The following is a 26,105-nucleotide window of genomic DNA, read 5'->3' as shown; positions in this document are numbered from 1 at the left end:
CTAGAGATCTGCATGGCTGTAGTAAGTTCTAACTGTTGAAGTTAATCCAATAGTAAAACTCCAGCTGCTTTGTAATTCCATTGAATTGGTTCTACTGTGCAGTGAAAGCATTAACTGAGTTATATTAATTGTGATATAAAATGTTCATCTTGTTGGTAAGATAGTGTCTGATGCTTGTAGGTGATATAACTTGCAGCAAGATTTGTCACTGCATTTTTGAAAATAGCTAACATCATTTGGCTCCCTAAAAAAACTGCTTATGGACATCCAGGCTTTTGAAAAGGATAGCAAAAATGAATTCAGTGTTCAATTGCTTCAGATGAGGTTTTGCAAGTTGCTGAAACCATAGTATCTAGTACAATAAGTGGTAATGCCAGTGCCAAGGAAGAACAAACCATTAGCATGACCAACTCCCTTCCTCCCCCCTCAATCAGTTTTTATTGTTGTTTTGCAAGCTGTTAGATATCTCCAGGGATTCCCCAGAAGGAGGGATTTTAGACCTCTAATGCTCTGCTCTATGCTGCTTCAAAATAAAATCAACAGTTCCTACATCAAAAACTTTGCAGCATGATATATTTCTCCTTAAAGCTTGTGTTTTAAATGGATGCTTCCAGTAGAACTAGAAAGTTTGGGTGCCCTCGAATAAAATTTTGTCTAGATGAGTTTCCTGAATGGGATAAAATGTCATTCCCTGCTATGTTTTCCCTATACTGTGTGCTGTTCTTGCATGTTCTCTGCTGGTCTAGATGAATCATGCAGTATGCAGGAGTGGAGGTAAGTAGATGATTGTCTTGCATCAAATGCTTTTTTTTGAATTTGGGTTGTTACTGAACTTTAACTCTCACACAGAAGGAGACTTATGGGACTTGTTGCTCCTAATTGAGCTCTGCCTAATTCTTGGATAAGTGATTAAAAGACATTACATATTAATATCTTCACTGACTGTGTATGCTTTCTTAAATAATCTAATACTAATACTTTATTTTGTCAAACTTGCTTTTAGCAAAGAATGGCACAGGAAGTCTTGACCCACTTAAAAGAACATCCTGATGCGTGGACAAGAGTTGATACTATTTTGGAGTTCTCTCAGAACATGAATACCAAAGTAAGCAAATTAACTTTTACTTATTTGGTTTTCCTCTTTCTTCCATTCATAAACTTTGAGGAAGGTATCTCATTTTTAGCCATAGACTTTCTTGAATCAAACCACTTTTTTTTTTTAATTGTCCTGTTCCAAAAGCTGGCTTTAAACAGGAACTGTAAATGGAGAAGATATTTAAACCTCCTTTTACATTGACAAGAGTTTCTTTATCCTTTAAAAAAAAAAAAAAGGAAGAACTAAACTGGAAATACAGGGCTTTTTCTTCAAGATACATACAAACATAATGTCAGTTCCTGAGATTGGTGTGTGTCTGTAGACAGAATCTGAGTAATGAAAAGTCTCCTAGAGCCACATTTTGTCCTTGGGTAAGTGCTTGGCTGTTTTTGATCATAATGAGAGCCATGTGCACGTAACTGAGGAGAGAATTTGTCCCTAGGTGTGTTACAGATGAAATAGAAACCTTATTAGGCCAAGATTTTGAGCAATCAGTGAAAGTTAAACACCCCAAACTCCTTGTAGTATGAGATTAGTCTTTACTAATATGCAGAACACATTTGCTTTGTACTGCTGTTTTAAAGCCATCCATCATGGTTAGAGACTAAAAGGGGCAGCATTCAGATTTTTCTACAATTTTAAATGCTTTACCTAAGACTTCTGAAGTTTGAGCCTAAAAGTTGATCGAAATGTGTTTTCACTGTCTTAAGTTTGATTATTATCCCAAATAACCGACATGCATGTTTTTCTGCTTGATACACGCTGTGTTCGAACAGAAAATAATCGTGTTTGGACAGTTTCTGAAATCAGGTGGTATTCGTGAAACAGTTCTATTTTTTTTTCACTGCTCTCTGAAGTGTAGGGGAAAACAGTTTAAAGAACTTCCTCAAAGTGCTAACCTTTAAGTAACAGTGTTTGCCTGTTTGCTTGCCTGGTAAACTTTGCTTTTTATACTGACAGACGTTACTAATGTTTAAGTTGATTTATCAACAGTATTTTTAAAAACTCAAATTTGTCTTGTGAAAAATGAGATGATTAGAGGAACAGAAAGAAAGCAACAGGTAAAGAATTCTTCAATTTACATAAATTGCAAATGATTTGGTGCTAAATTTATGCCCTATGACATTTGGCTTTTATGCAATCATATTTTTTCTTTAATTAAAGCTGTTAACACTACCTGATATTAATCATAATGTTCCATTATGTTGATTGCTTGTAATAGGAAGAAAAGGGGTGTCTTCCTGTGCAACTGACACAGCTAGGCTTTGACGGCAGGCCTCCACAAGGTCTACCCTTTTGATTCCCTTTAACTGAATTCTGTTCATCAATTGTTTTTGTTTCTTGGGAGGTGGGAGGGAAAGGGATTCGGTGCATAGAATTAAGTGATAAGGGTTCCATAGAAATTTCTACCATAGGGATCATTTCATGCTTTTTTTTTTTTTTTTTTTTCCCCCAGTCTTTGCTGTTACCTGTCCCTCATCTTCATAACTGGACAGTGAATTAGACAATTAGAAATAAGCAAACCAAAAGCAAATTAATTTTGAAAGATTTCTGTTTTAAACGCAGTTTAAATGTGTTCCGTGTACTGTTGCAATAGTTGATTGACGTGTACACTTCTAATAGTTTAAGTGGTAAAACACGTAACAGTGACTTTTTTGGGGGCTTGGTGTATCTTGCCAGGGAAATACCAAAACTTAGGACCATCAAATCAAATGAAGCTTAAAAGCCACAAAAAGCCCCTTGCAGAGTATTTAGTCAGGCTGATGAAGCCTTCAGACATGGAATGGCAAGAAGGATGTATAGGTGAAGATTGTGTACAGTTATTTTATTACTGCTGCCATTTCATTTAATGTGTGAGCGTTAGGAAAGAAATGGATATTGTTAGGACTGAGGAAGAGGTGAACAAGATGATAGCAGAGAGCAGAATTGAAGTCACATAGGTATGAAAGATTGAGTATAAACCTGGACAGCATGAACCTCTTTGCAGTTTAAGGTATGTGGATCTGAAGTAGATATTTGAGCAGATAATGAGGGATAGGTGTGGTAGATTCCTAGAGGTGACTGTCCTTTTCTTTGACTCAGAGGAAATCCTATGTGGGGGGGGTCAGGATTTTCATTTAAGTTTCGTGTGGTCATCTAGTGCTTTTGTAAAAGGAAACTAGGCTTGGCATTCTGGTCTTAAAAGCTAAAGAAGTTGACTTTAGGAAAAAGTTTGGAAGGAAAACAGACACTTTTAGTTAGCTGTTATCTGAAAGGGCTATCAATACATGTGCCTGTAGAATCTAGAAATTTAACTAGAGTTTAGATCTGCATCAGCAAAGTTAGCACTGTCTGATGTCAGTGTTCATACCTCAAAACATTGTTAGAAGCTTTTGTTAAGGATGTTTTGTACTGGGAGCCTGGATCAGTTGCAGACAGTGTCTGTAAATCTATAGCAGTGGCTGAAATAACTTCCTGTGAGGTAAAGCATTTTGCTTAAGAAGATTTTCATACATTTTCCTTCATGAATGTTCCCTTGATTTCGTTTAGCTTTTATGTTAAATAATTGAGTAGAGTTACAGATTAGGATCTAGTTGATAAACTTTTGCTGCTGACCATGGAGAAAATAATACCCTGCCAACTTTTCTGTTAATGCATAATTTTTCTTGGTACCCAAGATTTTGGAAGGTGACAGAATATTTTGCAAATGCAGGATGTACATGTGAAGATGGTGGGAACTGAGATTGGATAGAGAAGCAAAAGGATGTAGGTTATGTTAAGATGAGAACAGCAAAAATCATATTTTAATACAATGTAGTTTGGGACAGTCTACATTGTGTTTTTTAATTAAACCGAAGTTTATATGATCCCTTTGGTCGAAATGCTAATGATCCTACTTTGTGTAACAACTAACCATTTTAAAGAGGAACTCTTATTCTCAGCCAAACTTTTAACTGTGAAAACTTGGGTTTACCTTTCAGGCATTGATGTGATATTTTTTTTCCTTCCTAATCCACTGCAGATAAAGTAAACACAAAACTCCTTGTCCTCTTTTCTCTGCTGTCTATTCATGCTAATGGGGTTTTATGTATTAAAGTTCTTCAGTTGTATCATCACAAACTTCTTTCCCTGTTACTGTGAGTTGACAGTAGGGACAAATGGGCAGGGGGACGGGTTTTACTGATTACTTTGCAAGTGTTACAGTTTTGGGTGAGAACATAGGAAGTAATTCCTGAAAGGTAAAAGGGTTTCCAAGAGCTTATTCACATTTTTATTATTCTTTGACTGAGCACAAAAGTTCATCTTTAAATAGTAGAAATAGCTGCCATATTGGGGTGGGTATTGAAATTAAATAAACCTGTGGGTTGTCTTGCTGTTCCTAAAGTAACACACCAGTGAAGTTTGGGAAATACTTTCTTTAGAAAGTGTCAGTGTCAGGACATGTGATGCTAAGACAATTTTTTTTCAGCTCTTAGAGGAACGATAGGAAGCTTGAGACCATCCAAGCTGCTAAATATTTTAGGAGCCTGGTTGTGTTAATCCTTGAACATATGAGCAGTCATTTATGATGCAAATTCATATCTGGCTGCTACTTTCTCTTCTCCAAATAGCCAAAATTGTCTGCCAGAGGGCTTTTCATTATTATTTTTTCTTTTTCCCCTCCTGGTGTGAGCATGATCAAACAGCAGGACTTAGTATAGTGAAGAATAAAACAAGGAAAAAAATGCATGAAACCTCAGTAAATGGGTGAATAGACATATTTTAAAAAGTTGTTAGTTTAATAATCTTGAAGTCTTAGATATTAAGTGTGAATGTCTGTTTGAATGAGATTCCTGCAATTTAGATAGTCCTGCAGTAACATACTCACATTTTGTTCTTCTCCAATTTCAGTATTATGGACTGCAAATCTTGGAAAATGTGATAAAAACAAGATGGAAGATTCTTCCAAGGAACCAGTGTGAAGGTAGGGAGGGATTTTTGTCTTCTCCTAACTTTGTGTATTACCTGAGGTTTAGACTGTCATTCCCCATGTAAGTAATTTTCAGCTTCAAATACAATCAGGCTAGTAACTTTCTGTCATCTGGTAAGACCATCGGGGCTTTTCTGGATGATGAAACCCTCCCTGTCTTTCCCTTTTGTGATAGCCACGGTGAGCACCTGAAATGCTGTAAATGTCACGGGAAGGTCGAAGGTGTGAAACATCATCACTTAAGCATTGTACTGACTTACAGACCAAGCTTATCTGAAGAGGTCTAACCCTAGGCAGGTTCTGAAGGTACCTCCTGGCTTTGATGCTCTATACTTGGCACAGGAGGCTCTTCTCAGCCTGTCTGAACTGCTTATGTAGCCCCACCAGTATGCTGTCCATTTTCTGGTAAACTCTGGTCCATCTGTTAGCACGTATAGATCTATGTGACTTTTTTTGAAATTGTAAGCAGTGAGAACTATTTTAAAGTAGAAACACTAAGTAAATGCGTAGTCTTACCCATTAATGATCATTGATTCTTTTAGGCAGTGAGATATTATAAAGTCTGCTTTTAATTCATGTAAGCGTATATGCAGCCAGATTGCTGTAACTGGAAGTGCAGTGTAGGGCAAACCGCAGTCTTTTGTCATTGCAAAGAATCTGGAAATACTTAAAGAAAAGCTGTGTTCTGGTTTTGTTTCTTTTCCCCTCCCTTACAGCTTGTGATGTGTGTTGAATTGTAGACGTTGGCTATAGTATATGGAGATACCTTTGTGGTACAGGGTTAGTGCTCTCTGTCAAGCCATGATAACTTGAACTTTAAGACATTAATTACAACTACTATAAATTCTTGACAGTGGATGTTGTCACCATTCTATACTTGGCTTTTTACTAAAAGCTGGTTTTAGAACTCATTAAAGTTATTCCAGATTTCTGTGTTCTGCTGTGAGCTTTTATTAGCAGTGCTAAGATGTGCTTTAAATTTTTACTGCCAGTGCTCGGGTTCTGAAACGATATTAATTAAAATGTAATTGTAGACGGTGATGGAAACAAATGTGTAGAGGGAGACTTCCACATTTTTGTGATAATTTTGATCACCTTTTACTCCTACTCTTTCCACTTCTAGACTGACAGATAGCTATTCTTGAAAGTGGAAGTAAGGTTTCACGTTCATTCTGTTGGGAACAGAGTTGCAGGCTTCTGAAGGAAGAGCTTCAACTAAGGCTTAGACACAATTCTGTCCTTTCAAGAAAAGGGAGCACCCTTCTGTGTGCTTCTAAGAACTAGTGTATCTCAACTTACGTCTTGTTACATTCCTTACTATGAGCAGTTAGTTGCAGCGTTGGGAAGTTGTTTTAAAGTTTTTGGCTGTAGGAGCAAATCAGGAAGAAAAGAGTCAGCAGTTTTAAGTAGTTACTTGGCTTAGTACTGCCCACTGGTAAGCGAGGTGTAGCAGAATAGGTGGTGTCACAGCTGACTTCATAGTTTGGAACTGAAAAGTGTAAAATACAGAATAATTCAGTAATTATAAGTCTTAAAAATACATTCTTAATGCACAGAATAGATAAGAAACAGTGGTAGGATGCTAGTTGTGCTTGGGTCATGGTATCTCATCTGTTCTTGAGATGCCAAGGCAATGCTGAATACACGACTTAAATGAATTGTGGAACTGATGTATCGGAGTTGGTGTTGCAGATTTTTGTTACTTGGCTGTTTGCAGGCATGGTAGTGCTGTTTGACTGATTGCTGATACAGTAACTGTAGCTCAATACGTTACAATGCAAAATAAAGTTACCGTCTGTAGTTGTGCTATCAACTAAATATTCTCATTTTTACTGACGCTTGTACTTCTGAAGACTCCAGAGGAAAAGAAAAATCCTTCATCTTAACAAATATGTATCTTTAGTTCAACCTTTTGAAATATTTTCCTTTTCACAGAGCCAAACTGAAACTGCAAAATTGACTTTTATCCTCACAGTTTAGGGGAATTGAGTCAGTTGGCTTTTACACATCAGGTTTCTCCTGTACATCAATAGAAGAGAAGCCAAATATGTTTAGGGTACCATGGTGTTTCATCCATCTTGGCCTCGGTGTGGGAGAGACAATGAGTGCTTCATGTCTAATCCACTTCCATCTGCTCAGTGGTTCTGGTGGGTTTTTTTGGGTTTGGTTTTGTTTTGTTTTTGGCTGATGAGACTGGCTGGTAGGAAAGAACTTCTCCAGAGCTCAGTCAGGTGGTTTGATGACCTGGGAGATAAGAAGACTGGTTAAATTGAGGCTCCCTTGGTTCTGACTGCAGTCATCCCTTCAGCTGAGAGGATTTTCCTGTTTGAAGTGTAACTTGTACAATAGGGGTGCAGGAAACTGAAACTCAATACAAAGTAATGATTAGTAACAAAGCAGTTCAGGCAGGTTATAAATCAGTAATTCTACCTTGTGTCTTCATAACACGTAATGTTTCTAACTTGATAACACTTAATGTGTCTAACTTGATTTATGTAGTAAGTACAGCTGACAAAACTTTTGCTTAAGATGAAACTAAATCAGTTTGAGAAAATACTGTTTTCCTCGTGTAGCAGTGCTTAAGAGTTGAGATGAGGAGCGGACCTGAATTGATCTGTCAGTGAAATTACCAGTTTTTGAAACAACTTTCCTGAAAATTCTTGGAGAAATAAAACAGTGTCATTAATTGCAGAGCCTGAACTGCAACCCCCTTCTTTTCTTTTTTCTTCCTACCTTTACCTCCATTTGTACATCAGAATGACTTGTTGGGCCTTGAGGTTAGCCAGGGGTTTGTTATTACTTCTGTGTGAACGCTGGGAGGTTTTAGCTTCCACCTTAGAATTCCAAATGCAAGTAGGAAAAAGTTTCCTTCCGATGTGTTCTTTGGACTTGAAACTCCATTCTTGAACTTACTTTTGTTTTAAAATAGTTTTTAGTCTTGAGCTTTTCTGGCCCTGGTGCCTTGTAAAAAGTTTTTCTGCTCCTCAGGTGTCACTGATTTTGAAGGTTGAGGATTGTAAGCACTTTTGGAGAGTTCATCTGTATCTTCCCATAACTCTAAAATAGGAATTGGGCAAAGCAATTTACGTTTCTAAAATACTTGTGTGATTGTTCTGCTTTTTCTTGTTCTTGATTTGTTAGTTTTTGGAGTTAGCAGTTTGAACCAATTGCTGACCTGGCTATCTAGACATAAGTGGAATATATGGAACACACAACTGGTAAAATTAGTTAAATCAGGTGCCTGACCTGCATGTTCAGCCTTCAGACGTGTTTAGTTTCTAGACCATAGCAATGGGTTATAATGTATTTGGCTTTTAAGAGAATGCTTTGGTTTGCTCATATACATACACAAGTGATGCAATGTGGCTTTCATTCAAACTTCACGGGGGCAGCTTTAGTGAAGGGCAGATGGGCATATTCCAGAACATCCCATACAGTACTGAACATGGCTTATTTCCAGAGGATTGTGCTGTCATTCTCAAGTAAAAACAAAAAAATCTGAGTTTGTTGAGGTGGTGCTAAATTGCTTTCAACTCTGATATTCTGTAGAGTTCATTGTTTAATAACACGTATAAAGAATGTCATTTGAATGAAGTGTTGTGCTCTCTGTAGTATTTTTTTTTTTAGTGTGAAAACCTGCCTGGAAATAAAGGCTTCTTGGCCTTCCAGTTCAGTGATACGTTTCATTAATCCTGCAATGCGAAATGAAATTCTGTTCCTGTGAACAGAGTGAGCTTGTCTGGAGTGTTTTGAGTTGGAATGGATAAGCACTTCTTCATTATGCAGCCTGAATTGCTTGTACAACTTTTCTCATTTTGAAATGGAAAGAAAAAAGTGTTCAGAGATGCAGTTTAGTGGCTCACAGGAAGGTCCTGGAGTTAAGTATAAAGCTTTGATGTATTGGAGGATGCTGTAGATGAGATGTTTCTGTGCAGTGATTAGATATTTTAATGGAGGTTTCTGGCCTGCTTCATGAAGATGCGTTTTTTGATTCTCTGTGTAATAAAAGGGGAATGAGCTGCATGTGACTTCTGTAGTGGGTGGGTGGGGAAGAAAAGCTGTTATGCCTTCTTCAAGAATTTTCATGATGTTTTTTTCTCTTGAGAAGCAAATAGGTAATGGATTGATCAAGTTTACCACTAGTAGGGAAAGATGATTTGTGGGACAATATGGAAACACATTGTTTCTTAAGACTAGAAATAAGATGGTATTTTCACCACATTTTGGGACTACTTAAACAATTTAGTATACGTGTGTATGCATACAAACGTCCCTGGGTGGGACAGCTCGGCTTTAGGATGATAGATTCTAATTTTGGTTGCAAAATAGTAGTAATTTGCTGAGTTACATTGCCCACCTGCTTTATTTATGCTGCTTATTCTTGAATGTCAGTGGAGACTCCTTTGATTTTTAGTAAGCTAGTGTAAACTCGTGTCTGCAGCACCAGGTGGAACAATTTCCAGCACTTGTTAAATGTTTGCTCTGTAATTGCATAAAAGGATGTGCTTGTATGTCTTAAGTACAAGAAGTGGTTTTGTCTGCAGGTGTGTACTCGCTGACTGTGTGTATTTGTGGTAACGTGCTGTGTTTGGTCATGATAGGAATTCCTCTGAGCTCAGGTCACACAGACTACATGAGATGTATTTGCTTCTAAAAGCACATCCAAAGATTAAATTGTAGGATATTTCATACTTCTGAAGTCCAGACTGCAGAATTTACTTACGTTGGATAATGTGACGTTCCTCACTGTCCCGTTCCGCTCTGATCACCCTATAGCTTGTGTTACCTGTCCAGAAAGTGTTTCAGTTTTGCATCTCTACAGGAGCAACTTTCACAAAGGGCTACAATATCTACTCTTGATCCAGAAACTTCCTAAAATGCCTCAAATTAATGTCCTTGCTCTACCCTCTTTTTTTTTTTTAATTACTTTGTACAAAAGTACTTTTTGTACTTTGCTTACCAGAAAATGCTAATAGTTGTATTGTACTAGTCCAAGCCTTCTGACAAAGGCAGTGTCCAGCCTTTCTGATAATTAGAACACAGCTTGATGGTTGAGCTGGGCTGATCTGCTACTTAACTGCCGTAGATAACAATATTCCTCATCTGTGCACTTTTTGGTATCTTTGAGCCAGCACTGGTGCTTCTGTGCTCCTTCAGGGAGCTAAGCTGGCAGAGGAAAGCTTCAAACCAATTTGAAAACCATTGCACTTTTTTGGTAGCTCTGTTTTTCTACTAGATCAGCCTCTGAACAAGTTCTTGAGCAGGTGCTGGGACTGTCAGTGCTGTGTCGATGAGTTTTGGAATGGACAACAGGGTCTGCTCTCTTTTGTCGCAGGTTGTCATGAGATCAGCATAGTTGTGATGTTGGATGGTGTCCTGAGTATTGCGTTGTGTGGGTTGTGGGTTTTTTTTGTTTTATTGGAAGGTGTGTTTTCCAGGAATGTCTGTCTCTTGACGTTTGGCTCGTTGAATGGTCTGAACTAGGCAGTTGTGGTGTTGCCGTCTTCAAGGCTTGTTCAGCAGCTTCTGTGACGGAAGGAGGTCACCTAAGCACTGGTTGTGTGGCTTTTGCTTGTTGTGTGCCCCCCTCCTTAAAGTAACACTTCCTTCTAAGTTCTCAAAACACACCAATTTTAGCAGATTCGGTGGACTACCACCCTTGGACATGTTCTGCTGAAAAATAGTAACTAGCCTATGTGTTGATTCTGTCAGAGTATAAAGTTGAATTATCCTTGTTCTCCTGGGAATTATCTTTCCTATGGAAATAAATGAGCTATTAAATATGGAGCAGAAACCACAATACTTAAGTTTAAAGAGATCGGTGCAAAATTGGATAGCTGCTGCTTTTAAGGGATTAAGAATATGACTGGCTGGGAGGCCTTAGAAGCCTGGAACATGACATGTCTGAACTAGAAAACTCAGGTTGTCTTTTGAGCTGTGATCACTTTTTTTTTTTAATGGAGCAGAGCAGCTGTTTTCATCTGCTGATCTCAAAGCCACATTGATGGTAGCGTAGCATTGAACTTGTAACTAAATAGCATAATACTATTGATTCAGCAACGTGGAAAACATGTAGCTTTGGAGTTGGAAGTCTGAGAGCAATCCTCGCATTCTAATTCCTTTTTAAAAAGCAAAGAGTTGCAACAGTAGATTTCCCATAGTGGTTTGGCAGACAGTTAAAATAGTTGAGTTTCTGGCACTGCAGACCAATTTCCTTATGATTTTGGGGGCTTTCATATCTCGTTTGTGAATTACTGTAAAGCTTCAGCAAAGTGTGTGAGTTTTTAAGCTTTAAAATACTAGGACATGCCTATGGTGTCAGACTAACGCTAGTGCTTGGGAATAACTCTTACCCAGTGACTGACAGTGATACTTATTTTGTTAACGACCCATTCTTCTGCAGTAGCACGGCTTGGTCCCAGTTGATAATGATGAATATTTTCATTTGTAATTGGAATTACCTGTAGAACAGCTCCTGCCTATTATGTATCTAATGGCTCAAAGTCTAGACCTAGTTTTTCCAGATTTCACAACAATGTAATTACCAAACCGTTTCTTCTAATCCTGTTGCTCAGGCCTGAAATGCAAAAAACTAATTCTGGTAAAGTCTTAAAAACATTTTAAAGTTTAAAATAGTGACTAGGGGAAAACTAAATGTCTTCAACATAAGGCATTGTTCTTGGTAAAGTGACAGCTAAAATCTTCAATGGATGCATTTGGTCTGCATGAGTCAGTTTACTTTCTTCTTGAAGAATTGATTGAAACCAGATTTAGGGTTCAGGAGGGTGAATAGCAAAACATACACCTATTCCAAAACTTCCCTATGACGAGAAAACGCTCATGCAGTTTGAAGCATTTAATCCCTGATGTACTCAGATCGATCATTGTATCAAAGGTATGTTGAAGTAGAATTATTAGTAATGTTCATCTAGTTCACAACTCCAGATCCTCTGTTCATGCTGCTTCTTGGAGCCTGATGTTTTTGGTTTTTATACGGAATGTTTGTAGATATGTGTGTTGCGATTAAAAGTCACTTGGAAAGCCATTGTTTCCATGTCTTCAGTAACTGACAGGTTAATAGTGAAGAGGAGCTGAGGATTAGGTGGCAAAATGAACCTTTAGGCAGTGTAGCTTGCTACAGTGTGGGTTATGTGGTGGAGCTGAAAAGTCTGAAGTCAAACATTTGTGAAAGAAACACAACAAAATGAGGGATTTGTATACAGTCTGTGCCCCTAATTGACAAACTTAATGTAAGAAAAAAGGAAAGAGCAATTAAAAAAAAAAAAGGCCAAAACAATAAACCAGAGTTCTGTTGTCCGTAGCATCCATGTGTGCCATAAAAGCACAGTAGTTCAAATCCAAGTGCATTGTATTGTGTTGGCGAATAAAGTTTTAAGTTTTATTCTTGTAAGATTGTGCAGGGAGAACTTTGCTAAGCTCCAGCGTGATGTTTCACTTTAAAATGCTGTGCGTAGGAATTGTGGTGTTTAAAGTGGATCACCAAAGTAAACCGGAGCATCTCTGAACTTTTCCATACAGTGAAGGTGATGTATCAAAGGTCTCCGTGCCACTCTAGCTAAACTTGGCATTAAACCTGGAGTCGTGTTTAGAAAACTCTACTTATTCTTGTGGTTCACTTTTGATTAATAAAGCATTAGTCAAAGAATCCTTACTCTGTTTCCCTTTTGTTTTATTGAAATAGCTTAAGTGTAAAGCCATTTTGTACATCTGAAGTAGCTTCTTGGGGAATTAATGCAGAGGTGGATTTTTCCCATAGAGCACACAAGAGGGTTGCTCACTGCCACATGCATCTATGTTCCTTAAAAATGTTTCTTTTTAAAAATGTGTGAAGAATCTGAATTCAAAAGTATTTATTAGTACATTCATGTTATCTGGCATAGTTGAAAATAAATTCCTAACTTTTCTGCAGGTATTAAAAAATATGTTGTTGGCCTAATTATCAAGACCTCATCTGATCCAACATGTGTAGAAGTAAGTGAATGCTTTTCAGGGGAGGAAGAGGGAGGGGAATATTTTGCATAACCTGACTTTTTCTTCTCTTTTTTCTTCAGAAAGAGAAAGTGTATATTGGGAAACTGAATATGATTCTTGTCCAGGTAAGCTAGAGTTCATAAAGTTTTAAGTCTTGTTATAAAGTGTTTGGCTTTGCATATGTATCTAACATATGGATGTTTTGCTTTTCAGATACTAAAGCAGGAATGGCCGAAGCACTGGCCAACTTTTATAAGTGACATTGTGGGAGCAAGCAGGACGAGCGAAAGCCTTTGTCAGAACAATATGGTGATCCTTAAACTGTTGAGTGAAGAAGTGTTTGATTTTTCCAGCGGCCAGATTACTCAAGTAAAAGCCAAGCATTTGAAAGACAGGCAAGTATACATAATTAAATCTTAATAAATAGGGTAGACTTCATGCTTTCTGCTAAATAGTTGATCTCACTTGGAGTATTTGAATGAACACCTACAGCTGTCTCATTTTATTTCTGAGCCTGAGTGGGTTATTGATTTTTCTTTAAAGCACTTACTGTGAGGTGATACCAAACTTACTTTGTACACACAGATATTTCTGCCTTACTGCAAGTAACATCGGTTGCCTCATGACTTTTTAACAGAACTTGGAGCATTGCTTGCATTTCCAGGCACAGCCTTTAAGCTATTTCGGAATATGCTTTGTTACTGTAAAAACTGTTAAGAGCTGAGTGGCTTGTGAATGCCTCCATGGCCAGAGGTCTTCAGGACCTGTTCTGTGAGCATAGACATTTGGATTAAAGTAGATAGGATTGTTTATGAAATGTGGAAATGATTCCATTTTATTGATTTTTTTTTTTAACAGCATGTGCAATGAGTTCTCTCAGATATTTCAGCTGTGTCAGTTTGTGATGGTAAGTCTTATTTCTTTAATGATATCTTAAAAAATTCCTCTCCCCCCATCATGTCTAACAATATCATAAACACTAATTGTTGTTTCCAGGAAAACTCCCAAAATGCTCCCTTAGTTCACGCAACTTTGGAGACTTTGCTACGCTTTCTGAACTGGATTCCTTTGGGATATATATTTGAGACCAAGTTAATCAGCACACTAATATACAAGGTACTCATGCAAAAATTGACAGCTCTTAAATTTAAGTTGCAAAAAGCTTGCAACACTCTTGTAATGTTGTTTTTTTTCTTCTCTCAACAGTTCTTAAATGTTCCCATGTTTCGAAATGTCTCTTTGAAGTGCCTCACAGAGATTGCAGGTGTCAGTGTAAGCCAGTATGAAGAACAGTTTGTAACACTTTTTACGTTGACCATGATGCAGTTAAAACAGGTAACGTTTTTGACAAATCTGTCTCTCGACTGCTTCATTTTGCAGAATCGATTTCTGTAGAACCCAGTTCAGTTTACAAATTTATATTCATTATATAAGACAAATAATATTCTTCAGTGGAATTTATGACTCGATCAGAAGATGCTGAGTGTATTTTTCTGACTCTAGATCACAGCTGTATTTCTGCTGCATTGATTTGTTTTGATTAATTTAAGAGGCGTTTTGAGCGCTTGGGCTGTCTGATGGGGAAGGTTGAGAGAGATGCAGCAAAACGTGTACTGCATGACTCGTAAGACCTAAACTGACTTCTGCAAGTTGCTGTCTGATTTTTGAAACCAATGGAAACATTTGTTATCATAAAGCCATGCTTTAAATTGAATATAATTTGATGGTTCCCCTCTGAGCAGTTCACATTCAGGTTTGTAGCTATTCTCATTGTATTTGCATCTTAAGCGAACATTTTCAAGGGTTTTTTTTTGTCAATTTTTTCCTGTGTTTGCAGTGTTGGCCCATCATAGAGGTTCTTTAGAACAGGCAGGCTTCTTTTAGAAACGCCATTCCCCTCAGCTTCAAGTGGAGTTAGAGGCTTTTTATTGAGTTATAGTTAAATTTAGAGGCAGGTTTTGCACACACTGAAGTTATTTTGTGTGTTAGGCAGCCAGGTGTTACTTTCTCAGTTTTTACAAATGATGCTCTTGATTCTAAATGCCAAAATATGTGGCCTAAGGTTTCCCTTAAAACATCAGTTGAATGCCAAGTTGGGTATTTGGCGTGTTTTGCGACCTGCAGGTTTTTAGCGTGACTGTTGCGGATGAATTTGATGCAAACTCTTGCATTTCTTGTTATTAATATTTGGCTCTCTTAACCTTGTATGTGTCTTATAGTTGCACAACTATCAAAACCACACAAGCTGGGAGCAGCAAAAATGTTAAATTTTGTTCCCTCTGTTCTGTAGCTTAATAGCATTGACTTTAAATAATATAGTTCACTACTTGATGACAGTGGTGAAAATGTTTTATTTGTATAATGATAGAATTTTAAAGCTAACACGTTTCTTCTTATTAGATGCTTCCTTTAAATACCAATATCCGACTTGCGTACTCAAATGGAAAAGATGATGAACAGAACTTCATTCAGAATCTCAGTTTGTTTCTCTGCACGTTCCTCAAAGAACATGGTCAACTTATAGAAAAAAGATTAAATCTGAGGGAGACGTTAATGGAGGTAAGTTGCTCGGTTTATCTAGTCTAGAAATGTAGCATGTCCTCATACTCAAAGGATGTGATACTGATATAATCTCTAGATCATTGTACCTATTCACAAAATTAGTAAATCACATGAATACAAAAAGCCGTTGAAAATTTGTTTCCTAGTATGTTTCAATAGCACTCTATTTTCAGTGATCCCATCCTAATAGAACGTTCAAAGACCATAGGTGTCTTTCTCCCTCTTCTTGTTCCTCCCTAAAGGTGTAAAATACCACTTCAAAATAAATTAATGTATTCTTTTTCCATGGGTCTTTACAGACTCTATTTTCTGTAAAACTCTCACATAGAGGTGGTGTTGCTATGACTTTGATCGGTCTGTGTGAAGCAGCTCAGTGATATTTTTATTCAGCATGCCAAGCTGATTTCTGGGGTACAGCACATGCTGGGGTTCAGTGCTTCCATCCTGGTGCAGCTTCTTGAGTAATTTGCCATTCCCAAAGTTGAACTGAAAGGCTTCTGCCTTTCAGTCCTCAAGGATCATGGTCTGTTTCTATATAATAAAGACGTGTGCCAATAGTGCTTAATGGCAGAGCTCTACCAAATGACCATGTATGCTTTATTTTGTAGTACTACTGGTCTTAGAGGAGTTATCAGATGCCTTAGAGCAGTTGCTGAGAATAAAGTTCATAGTTGTCCTTCCTCTGTGCTTCTTCCCTTCTGTTCTTGAAGACTGTTGCGTTCTTTTCAATTTTGACGGTCAAGTGCGACTTCGTTGTCAAAATTACTGGCATCTGTAGTAACGCAGATAGGAGTGAAGGGTTGGAAAGGCTTAAATTCTAGGTGACTACTAAACATGTAAGGCGCTACCTCCTACTGTAGTGGAGCTAGACAAAGTTAGGGTCGTTTTAGTTGTGCTTTCTTACATTGTGAGTAAAAGTTTTGTTTGCTGGCTTCCTCACACCGCTGAGCTCCAAGGGGCTGAGACTGGCTCCATGGCCCCTTGAAGCACCTTCCTGTGCCCAGAACCAAACCCTGTGCAGGTACGGAGGCAGCAGGGTGAGGAGCTGCCCTGACAGATGAGGTAGAAGAAGAATATCACATCTTAAACCTGGAGGCCAGGTTCCGTCGGGAGGGGGAAATACATCTTGCAGGTGGATTAGCTGTAATCCAACGTGTCCATCTGAGTTCTAGTCCTTTTTCTAACTACTGTTGTTCTCAGTGCACTTCCGGAATTAGCCCTCTAAAAAAATGTACATTAAGAAGTTAGTTGCAAATACTAAATTATAGCTAATTTAGAAGATGGACTAAGAGGAATATCACTTTATTTTAAAAAGAACAACTATCAACAGTTCCCTAATAATTCCTGAATTAGCTTTCAAAATAAATTGTGGGGGTGCGGCTCAAGTTTCTACCTATGTTGAGGCTTTATTAGGAAGGTGTGTAAAAGGCTGAAGCTGTTGTACGTCCTGTGCAATTGTGTGTGAGTTGGAGTGCAGTTCTTAGGTGTTGGCTTCTTGTCCCACATAAATAAGCTAAATTTTTTGTTAAAGCCGATATTTATGAAAGTCAATCTTGAATGACTTACAGTCTTGTGTAGGATGACGAAACCTTTAAGGAAGTTCTTAGGCTAGCCTAAAATAGTTGCACTTCTGTAAGTTGCAGTGTAACAAAACCTAGTTACACAGTTACTTCTAAAAGTTCAGTGTCATTCTAATTTGTTGGTTCCTGCACTTTGGATGTGTCTGATCTTCTGAAATTGTTCTGTGGATTTATTGGAGCCGTGCAGGCAGTGAAGGGAGCTACATAAGTTATTGCAAGTGAATTTGCCAAGAAAAATAGACTTAAGACTAATGTGTGGTTGTTTTGAATCCCTCTTTTGACATTGTAGATACAAGTGCTGAATCAGGTCATTACCATCTAAAATGCTTTGAGTTGCTGTAGTATCAAAGCCATGAAAAGGTCTTCAGATGGCATGGTTTCTTTCTGTTTGCTCACTGGTGGGCTGTTGCTTTATCTTTCACAAAAAAAGTTTGGCTGTGTAGTTCTAATTTCTGAGGGTTGGTATCTCAGTTTGTCAGAATTGCAACTTCGGTCTGCTGCGTCTGTTCTGTCAGTAAAGAAATGGAAAATGGTTGGGTAGGTGACTTGTGTGGAACGCAAGCCAGCAGTGTGGCTTTCATGATTCCTTTCGGTTCTTCGGATCCAGAACAAAGCAGCATTAAAAGTCTTGAGATGAACAGTCCTTCACACTAGCTGGTGAGGGGTTCTTGTGGTTCTAACATAACACAAAATGCCTTGCAGAAGCTCCAGAGGCTGGAGTTGGGATAATTTACAAGCAGACTAACTTAGCTATGGCCTTAAGATATCTTTAGATTGAAGAACTGCAACACACAACAGTAATTGTCAAAGCATTTTGGTTTTGAGTTGCTCTGCCAGTCAGAACTCTGACTTTTAAGTAACGTCATTGTGATGTTAATGCTCCTTGTTCCTGAGTTTAATGTTAATTTGGCATTTTATCAGTATTTGAATAGCTGAAATTGAAGCAGTGTGGTTTTATCTGCAGAAATAATTAGTAATCAGATGTTTAAACCTCACTTTTCCAGGCTCTTCATTATATGTTGTTGGTATCAGAAGTTGAAGAAACTGAAATTTTCAAGATCTGTCTCGAATATTGGAATCACTTAGCTGCTGAGCTCTACAGGGAGAGTCCGTTTTCCACATCCGCTTCTCCATTGCTTTCGGGAAGTCAACACTTCGACGTTCCTCCAAGGAGACAGCTTTATTTGCCTGTATTGTCCAAGGTAATCCATGCCTAAGTAAAGGTACTGGAAAGATTTAGATACTGTTCCTGAAGAAGATATTTTGCATAACGTAAGGAGTGATGTAAGAAAACTTGCTTTGAGTAGTTGGTAATTGATTCAACTCTAATTAGTTAATGTGCTGGAATTGCAAAAATACTCTGACACCAATACATGGCAGGAGTATTAATACGGTGTGTCATTTTTATTATTAAGATACTTATTACAAATGTAAGACTTATGCTTTAAAAAAATACACCTGTATTAAACTATTTCTTTAAATAGATAAACTGTTGGAGGAAAAAAAGAAGTGTGTGCATGGAAAAAAATTGTCTTTAAAAGATCCCTAGTATTATGTATGCATTTTGAAGCAAGGTTGGGGTTGTTTGGTTTTTTTTAACTACTCAGCTTGTTCATGGAGAGAGAGAAATCAGTAAGCTCTGTTCTTAATGGCTTTTTAGTAAAGATATCTATGCGGAATCTTAATGTGGACTCATCTTATGAAGTGCTGGATATGCCCTTTGTATGGGTCAGGTTGCCTGCCCAGAGTGCTCCAGAAACACCCGTGGAGGAGCCGTGTGTGTGTTTCCATGTTACGCTTTCATCCCGTTCTAACTTTCCTATGCGACACGCAGGTTCGATTGCTCATGGTGAGCCGGATGGCTAAACCTGAAGAAGTCCTAGTTGTGGAAAATGATCAAGGGGAAGTAGTACGAGAATTCATGAAGGATACAGATTCCATAAACCTGTATAAAAATATGAGAGAAACGTTGGGTAAGTACCAGCTGGTATTTTTGTGCTGTAGATCTGTGCAGCTGCATCAGCAGAATGTACATGAGCGGCGTCAGCTTATAATCTGAATTATTATGTGGGTAAAATGATGATTAGTAAGGAGCAGCTCACACTTGTTGGTCTGAAGTTCTGAACACCAGAATCAGTCTTCCTATAGAGTTTGATGTAGCCAATAATGTGTATACTAATATCCTGTTATCTTTAGAAGTCTCATGTTTAATTGTGACCATTTTATCAGTGAATTGATAGTTCCTATGTATTGTAGGGATAACTTATGGATTTTTTGAGGCAAGAAAAAAAGTTTGAGTCCTAACTGCAACCTGAGGGCTCGGGGGGTTTTAGAATTATCACATATTTAGGACATCAAACCTTCAATTCTACATATTTTTCTGTCAAATGCTTTAAGGGAACACTGAGTGTTTAATAACAGGTTTATGAAGTAGGAGTGGGGGGGAAAAGCTGCATGATGCAAAGTATTTGTGGAGTTTTTTATTCTCAGCCTTGTACTTGTGATGTAGATACTGTATTGTAGGGTTAGATGAGTTGTTCTAATATCTTCTTACATGGAACATGGATAAAAAAAGGTTTGATTTGTTGTATTACATGTTTAATTTATTGTATTAACATTATTACTGTATGTCCTGAGCCTTAGTCATATTTCCAGATACAGGGTTATTTATGTGGAAATGCAGATTTAGTTTGATTTCGGATGTTAACTGTTGCTTATAATGTAGTATCTTTTAAGATTCACTAAAAAAGAAGAAATGGCAGAATGTGGCCGAAGCTGTATTCTGTGACACAGTAAATACCTATTTTTTTAGTTCTGGCCTTAAATTGCTCTTGACTTGCTGGGGTTTAGAAGACACGGTTTTAACAAATTTGTGTTTAGAAAGCAGCATTGCACTTACCTAACAATTTAGTTGTATTTTTCTGATATTTAACTTTGCATTTGGAATTGTGGCCCAGGTTGTCGCTTTAAAACGCGCCTGTTCGATGTCGATGTCTTTCAGTTTATCTTACACATCTGGATTATGCAGACACGGAACGAATTATGACTGAAAAACTTCACAACCAAGTGAATGGAACAGAATGGTCGTGGAAAAATCTGAATACTTTGTGTTGGGCGATCGGCTCAATCAGTGGCGCAATGCATGAAGAAGATGAAAAAAGATTCCTTGTTACAGTAATTAAGGTATTGTGGTGCAAAACTAATAGCTTTGGCACACTTAGTTTATGCTCAAAATATTAAAGTTACAAAAATAGTGCTGTATGTTCTTGGTAAGCTACCTCGTACGGCAAGCAAGATGATAAGAGTAATTTAATGGTTAATCTTATATCCTGAATTTAAGGCTGTTAAGTTATTTAGCCACGAGCAATGTGTTAATCCAAATAGCATTTCGCAGTGAAAATTTCAGGGATCAAATTTTAGTTGATGATAAAGTGTTTTTCTTTGGAAAGAGGTTGCTGATCAAATAAGAAGGATGGTAATGTAACCCACATTTTCAACTCGCGGGCACTCTCCTTTTTTGCTGTTTTCCAAATATTCAGTGATCAAAATGAATTTTTGGGAAAGATGTGCATGGAAAGAGTGCAGGAACAAGAGAGTAATGGACCTTTAACAAGTCATATAAATTCATACAGAAGACTTAGTTTAGTTCGTTTTATTTGATGTGAATCTGTTGATATCAGCTACTTGCTCGCTGTTCAGCACTGTGTGGCTTGTTGAAGAAATCTTTAGTGTTATTTAAAATGGAGATACCATAGTTGAAAACATGGTGTTCCTGGTTTGGTTGAAACTTAAATGATTGCATCACCCCAATCTTAACCCACTTGTGCTTTGTTTGATTTTTTTATTTAGAGTTTGAACTTGATTATTGTAACCATTTTATTTTAATACAAGTCCTTGTAGGATTTTTATGCTTTGTCTTATGGTGCTTTTCATTAAAAACTGGACAAACTTGGAAGGGAAACTAAAAATACATTATGTTGTAGGATCTCCTCGGACTCTGTGAACAAAAGCGAGGAAAAGACAATAAAGCCATTATTGCATCAAATATAATGTATATAGTAGGTCAATACCCGCGGTTTTTGAGAGCTCACTGGAAATTTTTGAAGACAGTCGTCAACAAGCTGTTTGAGTTTATGCATGGTAATTATCCTTTTTTAATTTGCTGTTTTAATTATTAAAAAAATAAAGTTGGCCATATGTGCACATGTATGGGGGGGAAATACAAAATACAAAGCAGTAACTGACATGATTGAATTTAGAAACCCATGATGGCGTCCAGGATATGGCGTGTGATACCTTCATAAAAATAGCACAGAAATGCCGTCGACATTTTGTTCAGGTTCAAGTGGGAGAGGTCATGCCGTTTATCGACGAGATCTTGAACAATATTAATACAATCATCTGTGACCTTCAGCCACAACAGGTATGTGAATAATTCTTAATCAAAAGTCACTTCAAGTTGAAGTGTAGTAGTGGTTTTCAAGGCTTGAATTATATTCCTTTTCTGTTAGTGACAGTGTTACAGTATCAAAAGTGCAATCAAGTTGCATTATGGAGACCTCACTTAGAACGCTTGGAAGGAGAATGAAAGTGCATTTAGTAAGAATTTTGATTTCTGGAGTGTTTTAACAAGTAAATAAGATGCTGAATATAATTTGGTGGTTCTAATTCAGGAGAGGGTGATATCCCACTATAACAGCATGTGTATAGTTTTTATATTATGAAGGGTGGCGTCTAGGAAGGGCACAGTAATTCAGTCCGCAGTTTAAACACGTCTGGTAATACTGAAGAGCTGAAGGGTGTACATCTGAGCATCCTCACTTGGGGATATGATGGAAAAAAGTACTTTAAGACAGTGAGATCCTTTTTCAGCCTTCATTATGTTAGTTCAGAACAGCGTAAAATTTTCATCGCTCCTTTCTAAGGTTCCTGTTGTGATTTCTTGTTGCTCCCATCAGGTGCACACATTCTATGAAGCGGTGGGATACATGATTGGGGCGCAGACAGACCAGACCGTGCAGGAGCATCTGATAGAAAAATACATGTTGCTACCCAATCAAGTATGGGACAGCATAATTCAGCAGGCAACAAAAGTAAGCTCATAAATCTTAAGTGTATTCTGTGTTCAGGTAAAGAAAACCTGCTAAATGTTTGTCGTACCCTGGGTTTATTGTCTGTGTGGTGTGAAATTAAGTGTACGTAGCTGGGGTGGACTTTATTATACTAACTGATGACTAACGCAGTGATTGGCATGACAGTAAAAGTGGTGTTTTGAGAGAGTGGACTTAAATGACAAAATAAATACTGGGTTTAATGTGATTTAAAGGACAGTTTTCTGTTACAGAACATGCTTCAGTAGTTTATTTCCAAGACTTCCTTTCACCTGCTTTAGAAGTGGGTTTTCTTTCTGAATAACAGAAAAGTGAAAATGCTAAAAATACTGCTCATTGTTCCTCCTTTCTCTTCCCTCATTCTCTTAAAGTACATCCGTATTTCTTACTTAACAAGAGTTCTGCACTGCACAAGACATCAGTCCATTTGGAATTAATCTAATTAAGATTCTGAAACTTAAGCAAGCTTGAGTTATGTTTCTTACCCTGGTAACTCTTAGAACAAGAACATCTATTGCCTCTCCTCTGGACCACTTCTGTTTTCACCTTCTTAATCTCTTCTCCTTCGTTTGTTTCTTTCTTCAACCAGAGTGATGCTTGTACCACTGTGGCAAAAATACTTCTGCAGAAGCCTAGAATTAAATCAATTGAAGTTGTGTCCTGACACTCAAGTGCCAGGAAATAAACAGCAGTATATATAAAGCCTGTAAATTACAGTGATAAGTTCCTTAACACAGTGTGTAAGATACATTATTTGAAGTTGCACTTTTATAATGAAAGCTAGAGAGTGGTTTTATTCACTAAAGATAACGGCCTCTGATTTTCTTTTTCCTAACAGAATGTTGATATTCTAAAGGATCCTGAAACAGTGAAGCAGCTTGGTAGCATTCTGAAAACCAATGTGAGAGCATGTAAAGCAGTTGGCCACCCCTTTGTGATTCAGCTTGGAAGAATTTATTTAGATATGCTGAATGTCTACAAGTGCCTAAGTGAAAATATTTCTGCAGCTATTCAGGCTAATGGTAAGAAAAGAAATTCCATGTTCTTGCTGAAAATGGGGGTCGGTGGTGTACGTCACCACGTTTCAAAGTACATTCTAAGTAGGCTCATTTTACTGTGTTCATTTTATTGTTTGGGGAAGCGGAGAGTGATTGAAAGTGCTTGTTCAGATTTTGTTGTTGTTGTTTATTTTTAATATTAAAATATCTTTGAGTATATGCTAATCTATTTTTTTTTCTGCCAAAAGATGTTGGTAGGGTTTTTGGTCTGATACTGTGCTACTAAATAGCTTTATTACGGAAATGTAGCTGTAGTGAAGATGCCCAAAAGTCACGATAAACCAGGCTTGCAGCCATTGAGAAGGAATTGCCAATTTCCTAACCTACTTTTACTAGATAAATCAGGGCCTATGGTATCCCAGAAGAATGTGTTGCTGTAGTAGTTCATTACAAGATTAAATAAGTCAGTTATTGGATTCTTATTATGACCAGTTTTTTGCCAGTGCATATGATGATATTTATACATGCAAATGTTAAATTAAATGAAACTTTGTAAGTGAGCAGCTGGTTTACCCTGAAGTGACTGCTCAGAATTCAGAATAAAACTGGCTGGGAAATCAATACCTTTTGATTCTGCAGCTCTAATGGCCACAGTTTGTCCTCATCAGAAACAGTGAAGTTGAGGAAGCATTTGCTGGGCCTGTGATCCTGATGTGCTACTTAATCAGCAACTGTGATCGCAGTTGCTTCAGAGGATGTTTTTACAACAGGCTCTTTTTTGCCCTAAATGGCTCAAGTGCCAGCACGAGCAACCCGACCCTTCTTTTCCTGGCTGAACTCTTGAGGTTTTTGCCGTGCATGTACTGTAGTGGTTAATTAGATCAGGTCCTGCTGATGAGACTACGTTGATTTGGGGGTGAGAAACTGAACTAAGGATAAGGCACCTTAAGTGTGGACTTGACACGCAAAACCAAATGGATTATTTCTCTTGGATAAAATCAGGAACCTTATTGTTCTGCCCCATCACTTAATGAGAACCCAATGTAAGCTCAGTCCACCTAGTTAAGTTGCAGTGTGTATTTTGAACTCTGTAAGTAGGGTACTTTCAGTAGTAACTTTGTAACATAAATAACAGCTTGGACCTATGGAGCTAGAATAGGGAGCCAGTTGTTTTTATTTGCACAAGTTCTTAACAGCCTTTATAGTTTGGACATAAAAATCAAATGTTTTCTGTTTTGTAATACCAATTTAAGCTAATCTTTTTCTTTTTTATACCCTAACCAATTAACTGAAGCTTAAAAACTTTTCAGGTGAAATGGTAACAAAGCAGCCCTTGATTAGAAGTATGAGGACTGTAAAAAGGGAAACTTTAAAACTAATTTCTGGCTGGGTGAGCAGGTCCAACGATCCTCAGATGGTAAGTTGATTCTGTTACACAAATAACTCCTAAGGCAGAATTAGGAAGAACTCATTTTTTTGTTCTGTTCTTGACTGAATCGGTTGGTCATGGGAACTTAATTCAAGAGGTCTGTAAAATATAAAGTGTGATCATACAGAGATAAGCCTGACCTACATTTGAGAGACATCAGTTAATTATAGCTGAGAGAGAATCCAGGAGGTTTAAGACAACCCTGTTGGAAGCTCTGCTGGATGGTGGGGAGTTTATGGAAGGGAGACACATTCCACCTTCCTTAGGAAAAGCATCTCCTGTGACTAAACAACAAACTTTGCTATAAACTGTATGACTTTGTATTCCTTGGTATAACCACGGCTTCCTCTTTCAATTAGGTAGCTGAAAACTTCGTCCCTCCCTTGTTGGATGCTGTTCTCATTGACTACCAGAGGAACGTTCCGGCTGCCAGAGAACCCGAAGTTCTGAGCACTATGGCGATCATCGTCAACAAGCTGGGCGGACACATTACTGCTGAAATACCTCAGATATTTGATGCTGTTTTTGAATGCACGTTAAATATGATCAACAAGGTATTTAAACTTGGGATAAGGTATCTCCCTGGTGACTGAAGACAAAAACAATGGGGATTTGTAAGAGTCTTGGCTGTTGGTGCATCTCTAAGTGAAAGATTGCCTTTTCGTGTAGAGAAGGGAGGCAGTTTGTAGTAAATTTAGTTATTACACAGCTTCCATCTTATAGAAACAAAGCGAGGGTTCATGCTTTATTTCTGTGAATACCATTGCTGTATGTGATATCTTGTGGATATCTCTCTGTTTTTTTGCAGCCATAAAGTGCATTTGTGGCACTTGAAGTAGTTTGTGCTCAAGCAAACATACTGCTTTGAAATCTGGCTGTCTGCTTGGATGTCTTCATCTCATCACCTAAAATTTCTCTGTTTAATTCTTGAGTTAGGTCATTAGTAATTTTTCTGTTCAGGGGACTTGCAAGTGTGCTTCAGTCAAATGTCAGTGTAGGACTAACTGCTAAAATTCATAAATATTTAAAGTTTTGGAATTAGAAGCACTTGATCAGTCATTTTGAGTATTGTTTCTCTAATGCAGTTCTTATGCTATAGTGTGTAATGCATATTTGCATCACACTTGCGCACTGCCAGCTGAATTGGTGCTGCTTTGCAATCGGGTGTAACCAGAAATTGTAACTGTTTATCTGTGCACCAAGTCGTGATTCAGGTGGTGCAGTGACAAAACCTGGCTCGGCCTGTTAGTGGTGTGTAGCTACAAGATGGTCTTAGCAAGTTTTGGTGGGGAAAACTTCACTAAGAAATGTAACCTTTGACTTGCGTTTAAGGTTGTTTTAAACCTGGGATCTAAATGCTGTTTCATGTCAGCTACTGACTCACTCTG

At 37.8% G+C, this 26,105-nt stretch overlaps 1 protein-coding gene across 5 annotated transcripts in view; it reads left to right on the top strand.

Moving 5' to 3' along the window:
• XPO1 (exportin 1) overlaps positions 1-26,105 on the top strand; it is a 36,342-nt gene that overhangs the window by 7,065 nt on the left and 3,172 nt on the right. For 4 of the 5 annotated variants that reach the window (XM_082048252.1, XM_082048254.1, XM_082048253.1 and 1 more), the window contains 18 exons: positions 1,004-1,105; positions 4,967-5,039; positions 12,976-13,037; positions 13,118-13,162; positions 13,251-13,432; positions 13,896-13,944; positions 14,034-14,153; positions 14,244-14,372; positions 15,438-15,596; positions 18,184-18,381; positions 19,014-19,152; positions 20,181-20,362; positions 21,163-21,319; positions 21,439-21,602; positions 22,138-22,272; positions 23,129-23,312; positions 24,599-24,705; positions 25,077-25,271. In XM_082048252.1, the coding sequence (XP_081904378.1) occupies positions 1,004-1,105; positions 4,967-5,039; positions 12,976-13,037; positions 13,118-13,162; positions 13,251-13,432; positions 13,896-13,944; positions 14,034-14,153; positions 14,244-14,372; positions 15,438-15,596; positions 18,184-18,381; positions 19,014-19,152; positions 20,181-20,362; positions 21,163-21,319; positions 21,439-21,602; positions 22,138-22,272; positions 23,129-23,312; positions 24,599-24,705; positions 25,077-25,271 (2,382 nt within the window). Of the gene's footprint in view, positions 1-1,003; positions 1,106-2,318; positions 2,383-4,966; positions 5,040-12,975; positions 13,038-13,117; positions 13,163-13,250; positions 13,433-13,895; positions 13,945-14,033; positions 14,154-14,243; positions 14,373-15,437; positions 15,597-18,183; positions 18,382-19,013; positions 19,153-20,180; positions 20,363-21,162; positions 21,320-21,438; positions 21,603-22,137; positions 22,273-23,128; positions 23,313-24,598; positions 24,706-25,076; positions 25,272-26,105 lie in introns of those variants that run through there. The other variant, XM_082048256.1, reaches the window with a different exon arrangement.

The sequence above is a fragment of the Streptopelia decaocto genome, assembly GCF_964273445.1.
Source record: "Streptopelia decaocto genome assembly, chromosome: 3".
NCBI classification, from domain to species: Eukaryota; Metazoa; Chordata; class Aves; order Columbiformes; family Columbidae; genus Streptopelia; species Streptopelia decaocto.
Note: the sequence above shows the minus strand (reverse complement) of the source record. Positions and strands in the feature narration are given on the sequence as shown.